Raw genomic sequence first — 11762 nt, 5'->3', positions numbered from 1 at the left:
ACTGGCCGAGCCGGAGGAGGGGGAGGGGGGTGCTGGGAGCTGTCACTGGGGCAAGGCGCGTGCTCACACCTCCAGGTTCTGAGCTGTGAATCTGGGCGGCCCGCGCGGAACGAGGTGTGTGGCTCCGGCTGTCACCTTCCATAGGCGGCTTCTTGTAGACGCGCCTGAAATGCAGAGCACGGCCCACTAAGCACTGCCAGCCACAACTACAGCGTTTAGGAGCTCATCCCCCTAACCTCTGCTCCCCCAGATTCAGGCAGGTATTCTTGTGTTGTAGCTTTCCATGTGGTAATGGGTGGGGCTTGTGGGACCTAGAAGGCAATCAGGTGCAGCGAGTGACCCAGCCATTCTGTAAGAACCCTTAGAGCCAACCTGTGGAGCTGCTTGCTGCTGTGTTTGTCTCCAAACTTCCTTCTCCCTGAAGCACAAGTTCACCAAATCTTATAAATGCAAATAGGATTTGACTCAGGATAAAATCAAAGTCTCCTCACTACCCCTCTTTTTTTTTCTTTTTTCTTTCTTTCTTCTTTTTTTTTAACATTCTGACTCTCTTGAGTCATCTCCAAGCTCTTTCAGAATTTATATTGTATCTTGTTCATTGAAGGTGCGTGCCATGTTTGTGGTCCTTAGTAGTCTCGCGACAAAAACATCAGACTTAGCATAGAAGTTTCAAAGTATTCCCAGAGTAAACTTTCCAAGCCAATCTGCCTGCCTACACGGCTTTCGTCTTGTAATCTCTTACCTCATCATTTTCATTTTTCACTCTCTTCTTGTCACCAAGTGTGAGCACATGTGTGCGTGTCTAGTTTTGTCTGTGAGCTTCATGCACACCAGAGAGGTAGAGCGATACTGAAATTTGTATGCTTGCTCGTGGTTTATCTTATTTAATCATAAACACTTGTTTGATTTTTTATTCGTATGTTATTAATGTCTATAACTGAAAATCCAATATATCACTGTAAAAATTAGATATTAAAACGTCGAGATTATGTCTCACCTTTCCTACGACTTCAAGCCTGGTATTTAGATATAATTTTCGGTAATTTTGGATATACTCATTGAATAAGAAATTAAAATTCTGGTAGTTTTACTATTGACTTAAGCTAGCCTACAGTATCTACAAGATTCGAAATAGTGGTCGTAACTATTTTCTCAAGAACTTTTAAGGATGTGTTTTGACTCCTTTATTATGATGACAATAGTAGTGCCTCTATCACCACAGAAAACAAATTCACCTGTGTTACCAAGTTTCCAAGTCCATTAGTTCTGAAAGTCTACGGGAGATTTTATTTGACTCCTAATGAACAGAAGAGACTTGTGCTCTAAAGGCTTCTTACAGAGAAAGTTCTGAGGTCTGGATTTTGAATGGGATGTGAAGTGGTGTGCATCAGAACCCTTTCCAGGACAGGATAGGCATAACTGATCTGTGGTGGCACTAATGGGTGTACCTTTTTATTATAAAGAGCATACATTTATTTCAATTGCCAAAATGGTCCCCAAACCAGATTGAGGCAGTCTAGAGTTTCTCTCCTGGTTACTCATCAAATGCATATGTCTATGGGTACTTGGCTTTTTAAGTTTTGAAAGTAACTGTAAACAGAGCTATGACTAATTAGTTGATGAAGTCTATCGAATAGTGCTATCATTAATACCTAGTGTAGTCTAGGGACACCTGCATTTTTTCCTTAGCACGACTTTTACTTATACATTGTCAAGATTGGTTATAGTTCTTAAGTGTATTGTTTAATATATATGCCAAAAAGCCAAGGTTCACAGTAGTAGAGAATTATAATCATTTCTCAGTGCAACCCACACAGTGTGCTAGACCACATCTTTTCCTTCCTTTAATGTCATGACTATGGGTATTTTATAATATCAAAGATAATTCAAGTTTGTTTTTTCCCTCCAGTGGTAAGTGTGCTTGATTTTGTACATTGTATGTTTGGATATATTTTTAACCTTTCTCCTTTTCAAAACCCCTTCCTCTGTTTTTTGCCTTTCGGTTTCCCTTTGGAGAAAATATTTATGGTCGTTAGTCTTTTCTAAGGCAGACCAAGAAGCCCCCATACCATTTGCCTCTCCTTGAACGTATTTGACTTAGAATTCAGTGGCTTTTTTTGTTAAGCAAATGATGTTTTAGTTCTTCTGGATATATTCTATTTTGTGTTTATTCTTACAGACCTCTTCTATAAATTTTATTGTTTCTTTACATTTATTGTCTATCCCCTCTGTTGTATTAAATTATATCCTAGAGAAATGTGCTTATAATAGGTATGTGCATGGTACTTCTTGTATGGCAACTTGAACTGTTTGATGTGGATTTTTTTAATAGCACATGATGATATGATTATTGTAGCAATAAATTCTAGTGTGACTTTAATGTGTAATTCTTTGATTACCAGGGGATCTGTTTATTTTCTCGGAAGTCTATTGGCCATTAATCTTTACTCTTCTGATGGGTTACTTTCTATTTTCATTATATAACTGGTATAATATTTTCTCAAATCTCTAGATATAGTTGAATTTTTCATTTCACACAAAGTATTTCAGATGCCATCAGAGCTATGTGTGTATATCAGTTAATATTCATTTTGGTCTTTATACTGTAGTCTCTTCTAAACCACCCAGTGATTCCCATTAGTTCAGTGTTTAGAAGTCAAGTTTTGTTTTGTTGTGCATTGGTACAGGGTTCTCCTCTATCCCTGGCTGGCCTTGACACACTGTCCTCGAACTCCCAATCCTCCTGCCTTCATCTCCCAGGTGCTTGCATGCATTTGGAGAAGCTTATTGACTAGATGCCTGTTAGGACAGCTCCACCTTACTAGGGTATGAGCAGTTCTAAAATCTAGCACTTCCTCCCCAGCTCCCCTTCCCCCTCTTGCCCTGAGTGTTCTCTCTTTTCCCAGTGTTTGAAGCTGTTATTATAATTTAGGTTCACCCCACTCACTTGACTTTCCTTCCTCTTCTATCTTCCTTTTTCATTACCATTTCTTTTTCCCTTTTTCCTCCCTTCTTTATCTATTTTCCTCCTTTATTTGGAAAATAAATGACTGACCATGTATATTGGGTCAAAATGACTCTTCTAGTACTTCAGTATTTCACATCACCATTCTAAATTTAAACTTTCTTCTGACTTCAGTTTAGCATTGTCCAGGTTCTCAGAGGTGAAGCCCTGAATCTGAAGAGGCCATGTTAACCTTTCCTTGCTACACACTTATATACTTGCTACTGATTTTGTGACGTTGCTCTTTTGTATACACTGTAGTCACTTCTTAAAGTCGCTCAACTAGGAGGACAGTAGGTAGTCAAGCTTTAGTAAGAGGAACTTCACTAATATGAAAATACAGTATCAGATTTCCTCATAACTTATAAGTCACAGATATGGCCTTGCTAGGTAGTGCAGGTGTGTAAGCAAGTACCTGGGAGGTGAAGGCAGGAGGATTAAGAGTTCAAGGACAGCAAGTCCAGGCCGGCCTGGGATAGACAACAATCCTGTACCAAAGCAAAACAAGCTAGGTGTGGTAGCACATGCTGATAGGATGTGCTGAAGGAGACCGAGGCAGGAGGATCAGCAGATAAGAGCACTGACTGCTCTTCTGAAGGTCCTGAGTTCAAATCCCAGCAACCACATGGTGGCTCACAACCATCCACAATGAGATCTGATGCCCTTTTCTGGTGTGTCTGAAAACAGCTACAGTGTACTTACATTAAATAAATAAATAAATAAATAAATTTAGTAAATATTTAAAAGTAAAACAAAGCAGAACAAAACAAGAAGAGCAGCAAAGCCACAAGCTATCCCTCCTCAGTCGCGGGTGTAATTGAATTTGAAATCTTCTAAGTCTTTTCTTTTTTATGCTATTGAAAATGCTTGAAATTGATTTTGAGCTGCAATATAAACTTGTGCTTGGGTGTTTTTCTTTTATATGTTGTCTTTATATTTTTAAACTTTGATTTTTTAAAATATTTGATCTCAGAGTGGCATGGTTGTTTTGTTTTTCCATGTTGACTGTTAATTTTAAAGTGAGAATGATGTTAGCTCACTGGATTAATGTTAGCTCATTCTGTCATAAAATTCTCTCATTTTCTAGATCATCTCAGAGGACCCAAGACTCCAAAAATGTTTCCTCTAAAGGATGCTGAAATGGGTGCCTTTACCTTCTTTGCCTCATCTCTTCCACATGATGTTTGTGGAAGCAATGGACTTCCTCTCACGCCAAATTCCATCAAAATTTTAGGTCGATTCCAAATCCTTAAGACTATCACCCATCCCAGACTGTGCCAATATGTGGATATTTCTAGGGGAAAGCATGGTAAGTATTTTTCTTTTGTATGCTATGTTCACTGCTTCAATTCAAGATACAGTTTGAAATACAGAGTCAATATCTAATGACAAGAAGTCATGAACTTGCTTTTTATGCTTCAAGTTTGACTGACTTGAAGTGAAAGAGTCGTTACTATCTCACTGTTACAGTTGCTTTTTATGGAACTAAAGTAGTTGAAAGTGTGTGTGTCTTGTGACAACAATATTCCTCTGTACTGGACTGTGCTGGTGGAGATAGAAAAATACATGAAAGCCAAACCTTTATGCTTTCTAATAGTCAGGCATTTTTTTCTATAAAATATATTTCATATTTTTCTACCTAATGGTAAAGACCTTCATAAATACTTACTTTTTCTTTGTTTTTTTTTTTGGGGGGGGGGAAGCATATTAGGCTATACTTGAAATTGGATAGTTCATTTTTCAGAAAAGTATTTGCTCTGAGAATATTTTGTTTTTGTTGGCTATGAGCATAATAATCTTTTGTAATAATAGCTCTCATTATACTGATTGAATAATTTTCAATCAAAAAAATTATTTTTTGTTGCTACTTAATAACTGTAATGTTGCTTTTGTTATGAAATGTAATGTAAATATTTTTGGAGATAGAGATTTGCCAAAGAAGTCACAACCCACTGATTGAGAATCATTGACTATAGCAGTTTAAAAATCTTTATCATACTACTGTAGGAACAGTTACAGTGTTGTTTTATAGATAAGAAAATTGAGGCAGAACATGGTACTGTAGAGGAAAATACAAAACAGTAGAATACTAAGACATACCATAATGAATTGTTACTTGATAAGCACTTTTAGAAGTCACTGTAAGTGTATAATAATGCCATATCAACATCGTGTGGACTGTTTGGTCCCTTGATACTGTAAAGCTCCACTGTATACTTAATATGTTGAATATTTAGGTACTTGTAGAAAACTTAGTGCGAGAAATGGGGAAAATAGTGATAAAAATAGCAATTCTAGTAGATGATTATATTTGGTGTTTCAAGCTCACATGTACATGTGTGTACACAGGTGTAGATGTGTTTGTAATATAAATATACATAGAGATATTGAAATCTATGTGTAGTGGCTATTCCTGGTTGTCAACTTGACTATATCTGGAATGATCTACAATTCAGAATTGGAAGGTTCACCTGTGACCCAGATCTTGAGGCTGCAAGACACAAGTTTCTAACCTGGATCTTGGCATGGAGATCTTGAGGCATAGTGGCTATGAAAAGCTTAGGCCCTGGCAAGGTAGTACACTCCTTTAATCCTTGGAGACTAAGACAAAGAGACCTCTGAGATCAAGGTCAGCCTGGGGCAAGTCCCAGATCCATTCTTGGTGGTATACACCTTTAATCTGGGTCACACCTACTCCAACAGGGCCACACCTTCTAATAGTGCCACTCCCTGGGCCAAACATATACAAACCATCACACTAGGTTACTTTATTATAGCTTTTTATGATATAAAGTTGTCAGTTATTTATTGATTGAGCAAATATTATTATTAAAAATTACTATGATCTGGCCTGGCTTAATCTTTCTGGTGAAGACTAAGCGTTTCTTTCTGTAGGAAATGTATTTGGAGGACAGAACTGAATGACACTGTCTTTGAAACTGTATAAACTTACAATAAAATATAGGTCCATCCTAAGGGTATTTGTCTCTAAGTAAACAGATAGCACTCCACATCCTTCACCTTCTGTGGCAGAATAACACCCTGAAGCCTCAGCAGCTGCACTTCCACATTTCAGCACAAGTCTGACAGTGTAAAGTCAGGGAAGTACGTCTGTGCTGTGACCTATGAGAAGTCTACAAATGTATAGTCCACCTGAAGAAACTGTTAGCTCCATCAATGTTGCTAACTATATATTGTATTCTGCTTCCTTTCTCCATAAAGGATATCAATTATCTACTCTAAACTGTTACTTTATTTATTTATTATTTATTTATTTATTTATTTATTTATTGGTTTTTGAGACAGAGTCTCCTCTGTGTAGGCCTGGCTGTCCTGGAACTCACTCTGTAGACCAGGGGGGCCTCAAACTCAGAAATCCACCTGCCTCTGCCTCCCAAGTGCTGGGATTAAAGGCATGTGCCACCACTTCCCGGCTTAACTGTTATTTTTTTAATTAGTTAATTTGTGTGTGATCTGACCAGAATGTACTATGATATCATGTGACAAATATAATAATTAAGACACCTATAGTCAGGGCCACTATATGTGTTCCATTTGTATATTACATGAAAGCTTGAGCTAATGCATTGTATGGTCACTCAACCTAATTCTGGCTAATCCTGGAAGAAAGGGTATTTTTTATTATAGTTGGCTTAAAGATAACCATCAGACTAATGGTAACTATCCCCATAGTAGATAGTTAGCAGCATTTGCAAAAAGCCCAGTAAGGCACCTCTAACAAGTTCTATTTTTAATTGTTAAAATTAACTTTTGCTCACTATTTTTTTAATTTACATTTCAAATGTTATCCCCATTGCTCATTTCCCATCTGAAAAAACTTTATCCCATCCCCCTCCTCCTGCTCACCAACCCACCCACACCTGCTGCGCTTCCCTGTCCTGGCATTACCCTACACTGGGGCGTCGACCCTTTATAGAACCAAGGGTCTCTTCTCCTGTTGATGTCTGACAAGGCCATCCTCTGCTACATATGTGGCTGGATCCATGGGTCCATCCATGTGTACTTCTTGATCCGTGGTTTAGTCCCTGGGAGCTCTGGGGGAACTGGTTGGTTGATATTGTTGTTTCTCCTATGGGGCTGCAAACCCCTTCAGCCCCTTTGGTCCTTTTTAGAGCTCCACCAGTGCTCAGTCCAGTGGGTAGCTGTGCTCACTATTTTTATGTGTTAAATCATTTCAACAGTATTGATGTTGGAAAATTATGGGAATCTTAGAGGTTTTCATACCACCCAACAATCAACTGATACTCTAATCTCCTGCATGTTCTACTAGTTACCCCTCATACCCCCTTGCATTTCAGTTAGAGCATCTAAGGAAAGACCTTTCAATGGCAAGATTTCCCAGTCCAGACCAGTCCAAGCAAATCCTGCTGATAACCAACTAAGACTGGCAACCATATTGAGTAGGACCTCTTGGGTTAATTTCTTTCTTTATTTCTTCCTTGATAAAGTTATCATTGAGTAGAGCATTGTGTATGTGGGCTTTCTGTTGATTTTTGTTGCTATTGCATACCAGTCTTAATCAATAGTGATCTGAGAGGAGGCATGGGATTATTTCAGTCTTATATATGTTGAGGTCTGTTTTGTGACCAATTATATGGTCAATTTTGGAGAAGGAACCATGAAATGCTGAGAAAAAGATATCTTCTTTTGATTTAGGATGAAATGTTCTATAGATATCTGTTAAATCCATTTTGTCCATGACTTTGGTTAGTTTCACTGTGTCTCTGTTTATTTTGTGTTTTGCTGATCTGTCCATTGATCTCAGTGGGGTGTTGAAGTCCCCCACAACTATTTTGTGAGGTGCTATGTGTGATTTTAGCTTTAGTAAAGTTTCTTTTATCAGTGTGGGTGTCCTTGCATTTAGAGCATACTTGTTCAGAATTGAGAGTTCGTCTTGGTAGATTTTTTCTTTTATGAATATGATGTGCCCTTCCTTATATTTTTTTATGACTTTTGGTTGAAAGTCAATTTTATCCGATATTAGAATGACTACTCCAGCTTGTTTCCTGGGACCATTTGTTTGGAAAATTGTTTTCTAGCCCTTTACTCTGAGGTAGTATGTATCTTTGACACTGAGGTGCATTTCATTTATGTAGCAAAATGCTGGGTCCTGTTTATGTATCCAGTCTGTTAGTCTATGCCTTTTCATTGGGAAATTGAGACCATTGATGTTAAGAGATATTAAAATATAGTGATTGTTGCTTCCTGTTATTTTTTTATGTTATTTTTCTGTTTGGGTGGTTATCTTCTTATGGGTTTGTTGAAAGAAGATTATCCTGCTTTTTCTAGGGTGTAGTTTTCCGTCCTTTGTGTTGTCGCTTTCCATCTATTATCTTTTGTAGGTCTATATTTGTGGAAAGATATTGAGTAAATTTGGTTTTATCATGGAATATCTTGGTTTCTCCATCCATGGTAATTGATAGTTTTGCTGGGTATAGTAGTCTGTGTAGGCATTTGTGTTCTTTTAGGGTCTGTATGAGATCTGCCTAGGATCTTCTAGCTTTTATTCTCTCCAGTGAGAAGTCTGGTGTAATTCTGATAAGTCTGCCTTTATATGTTACTTGACCTTTTTCCCTTACTGTTTTAATATTCTTTTTTTTATTTGGTACATTTGGTGTTTTGATTATTTTGCGATGGGAGGAATTTCTTTTCTGGTCCAATCTATTTTGGAGTTCTGTCAGCTTCTTGTATGTTCATGGGCATCTCTTTAGGTTAGGGAAGTTTTCTTCTATAATTTTGTTGACAATATTTGCTGGTTCTTTAAGTTGGGAATCTTTACTTTCTTTTATACCTATTATCCTTAGGTTTGGTCTTCTCATTTTGTCCTGGATTTCCTGGATGGTTGGGGTTAGGAGCTTTTGGCATTTTGCATTTTCTTTGACTGTTGTGTCAATGTTTATCTGATTCTGATTTCTTTGGTGTCTTCTGCACCTGAGATAACCTCTTTTATCTCTTGTATTCTATTGGTGATGCTCGCATCTGTGACTCCTGATGCCTTTCCTAGGTTTTTTTTTTAATCTCCAGGGTTGTCTCCCTTTGTTATTTCTTTATTGTTTCTATTTCCATTTTTAGATCCTGGATATTTTGTTCGATTCCTTCACCTGGTTGGTTGTGTTTTCCTGTAATTCTTTAAGGGATTTTTTTAAAATTGATTCGATATATTCTTTATTTACATTTCAAATGATTTCCCCTTTCCTGGATTCCCCCTCCCCCAAAGTCCCATAAGCCCTCTTCCCTCCCCCTGTTCCCCAATCCACTCCTTCCCACTTCCCTGTCCTGGTATTGCCCTACACTGCTGCACGGAGCCTTTCCAGGACCAGGGACCTCTCCTTCCTTCTTCTTGGGCTTTATTTGATATGTGAATTGTGTCTTGGGTATTCCAAGATTCTAGGCTAATATCCACTTATCAGTGAGTGCATACCATGAACGTTCTTTTGTGATTAGATTACCTCACTTAGGATGATATTCACCAGTTCCATCCATTTGTCTAAGAATTTCATGAATTCATTGTTTTTAATGGCTGAATAGTACTCCATTGTGTATATATACCACATTTTCTGTATCCATTCCTCCATTGAGGGGCATTTGGGTTCTTTCTAGCTTCTGGCTATTATAAATAGGGCTTCGATTAAAATAGTGGAGCATGTATCCTTATTATATTCTGGGGAATCCTCTGGGTATATGCCCAGGAGTGGTATAGCAGGGTCCTCTGGCAGTATTATGTCCAGTTTTCTGAGGAACCCCCAGGCTGATTTCCAGAGTGGTTGTACCAGCTTGCAACCCCACCAGCAGTGAAGGAGTGTTCCTCTTTTTCCACATCCTTGCCCACACCTCTTTTCTCCTGACTTTTTGATCTTAGCAATTCTGACTGGTATGAGGTGAAATCTCAGGTTTGCTTTGATATGTATTTCTCTGATGATTAAGGATGTTGAACATTTCTTTAGGTGCTTCTCTGCCATTCGATATTCCTCAGGTGAAAATTCTTGGTTTAGCTCTGTACCCCATTTTTAATGGGGTTATTTGGCTCTTTGAAGCCTGCCTTCTTGAGTTCTTTTTATAACTTGGATATAAGCCCTCTGTTGGAAATAGGGTTGGTAAAGATCTTTTCCCAATTTGTTGGTTGCCATTTTGTTCTTTTGGCAATATCCTTTGCCTTACAGAAACTCAGTAATTTTATGAGGTCCCATTTATCAATTCTTGATCTTAGAGCATAAGCTATTGGTGTTTTGTTCAGGAAATTTTTCCCTGTGCCCATGTCCTCAAAGGTCTTTCACAGTTTCTTTTCTATTAGTTTCAGTGTGTCTGGTTTTATGTGGAGGTACTTGATCCACTTGGACTTGAGATTAGTACAAGGAGATACGAATGGATCAATTGCCGGGCCATGGTGGCGCATGCATGTAATCCCAGCACTCTGGGAGGCAGAGGCAGGCGGATTTCTGAGTTCGAGGCCAGCCTGGTCTACAGAGTGAGTTCCAGGACATCCAGGGCTACACAGAGAAACCCTGTCTTGAAACAACCAAATCCAAAAAAACACAAAAAGAATGGATCAATTTACATTCTTCTGCATGCTGACCTCCAGTTGGACCAGCTCCATTTGTTGAAAAGGCTATCTTTTTTCCACTGGATGGTTGTAGCTCCTTTGTCAAAGATCAAGTGACCATAGGTGTGTGGGTTCATTTCTGTGTCTTCAATTCTATCCCATTGATCTACTTGTCTGTCACTGTATCAATACCATGCAGTTTTTAACACAGTTGCTCTGTAGTACTGTTTGAGGTCCGGGAAACTGATTCCCCCAGAAGTTCTTTCACTGTTGAGCATAGTTTTAGCTACCCCGGGTTTTTTGTTAATCCAGATGAATTTGAGAATTGCTCTTCTAACTCTATAAAGAACTGAGTTGGAATTTTGATGGGGATTGCATTGAATCTGTATATTGCTTTTGGCAAGGTGGCCATTTTTACTATATTAATCCTGCAAAGTGGCAGATTATAAAATCAACTCAAGCAAATCAGTGGCCTTCCTATACTCAAAGGATAAGCAGGCTGAGAAAGAAATTAGGGAAATGACTCCATTCACAATAGCCACAAACAGTATAAAGTATCTTGGGGTGACTATTACCAAACATGTGAAAGATCTGTATGACAAGAACTTCAAGACTCTGAAGAAGGAAATGGAAGAAGACCTCAAAAAATGGGAAAACCTCCCATGCTCATGGATCAGTAGAATCAATATAGTTTAAATGGCCATTTTGCCAAAAGCAATATACAGATTCAATGCAATACCCATCAAAATCCCAACTCAATTCTTCACAGAGTTAGAAAGAGCAATTATCAAATTCATCTGGAACAACAAAAAAACCAGGATAGCTAAAACTATTCTCAGCAACAAAAGAAAATCTGGGGGAATCAGTATCCCTGACCTCAAGCAATACTACAGAGCAATAGTGTTAAAAACTGCATGGTATTGGTACAGTGACAGGCAGGAGGATCAATGGAACAGGATTGAAGATCCAGAAATGAACCCACACACCTATGGCCACTTGATCTTCAACAAAGAGGCTGAAAACATCCAATGGAAAAAAGATAGCCTTTTCAACAAATGGTGCTGGTTCAACTGGAGGTCAGCATGCAGAAGAATTCGAATTGATCCATCCTTGTCTCCTTGTACTAAGCTCAAATCCAAATGGATCAAGGACCTCCACATAAAGCCAGACACTCTGAAGCTAATAGAAAAGAAACTG

The 11762-nt window shown here is 38.4% G+C and overlaps 1 protein-coding gene across 3 annotated transcripts in view; it reads left to right on the top strand.

Moving 5' to 3' along the window:
* Window positions 1-14: 14 nt before the first annotated feature.
* Window positions 15-11762, top strand: part of Tbck (TBC1 domain containing kinase) — a 146671-nt gene continuing 134923 nt past the window's right edge. The window contains exons 1-2 of one of the 3 annotated variants that reach the window (XM_052179226.1): window positions 15-114; window positions 4092-4313. In XM_052179226.1, the coding sequence (XP_052035186.1) occupies window positions 4121-4313 (193 nt within the window). In that variant the 5' untranslated portion in view covers window positions 15-114; window positions 4092-4120. Of the gene's footprint in view, window positions 261-4091; window positions 4314-11762 lie in introns of all 3 variants that reach the window. The other 2 variants (XM_052179224.1, XM_052179225.1) reach the window with 2 other exon arrangements.

This window comes from Apodemus sylvaticus, chromosome 4 (assembly GCF_947179515.1).
Source record: "Apodemus sylvaticus chromosome 4, mApoSyl1.1, whole genome shotgun sequence".
Lineage (NCBI taxonomy): Eukaryota > Metazoa > Chordata > Mammalia > Rodentia > Muridae > Apodemus > Apodemus sylvaticus.
Note: the sequence above shows the minus strand (reverse complement) of the source record. Positions and strands in the feature narration are given on the sequence as shown.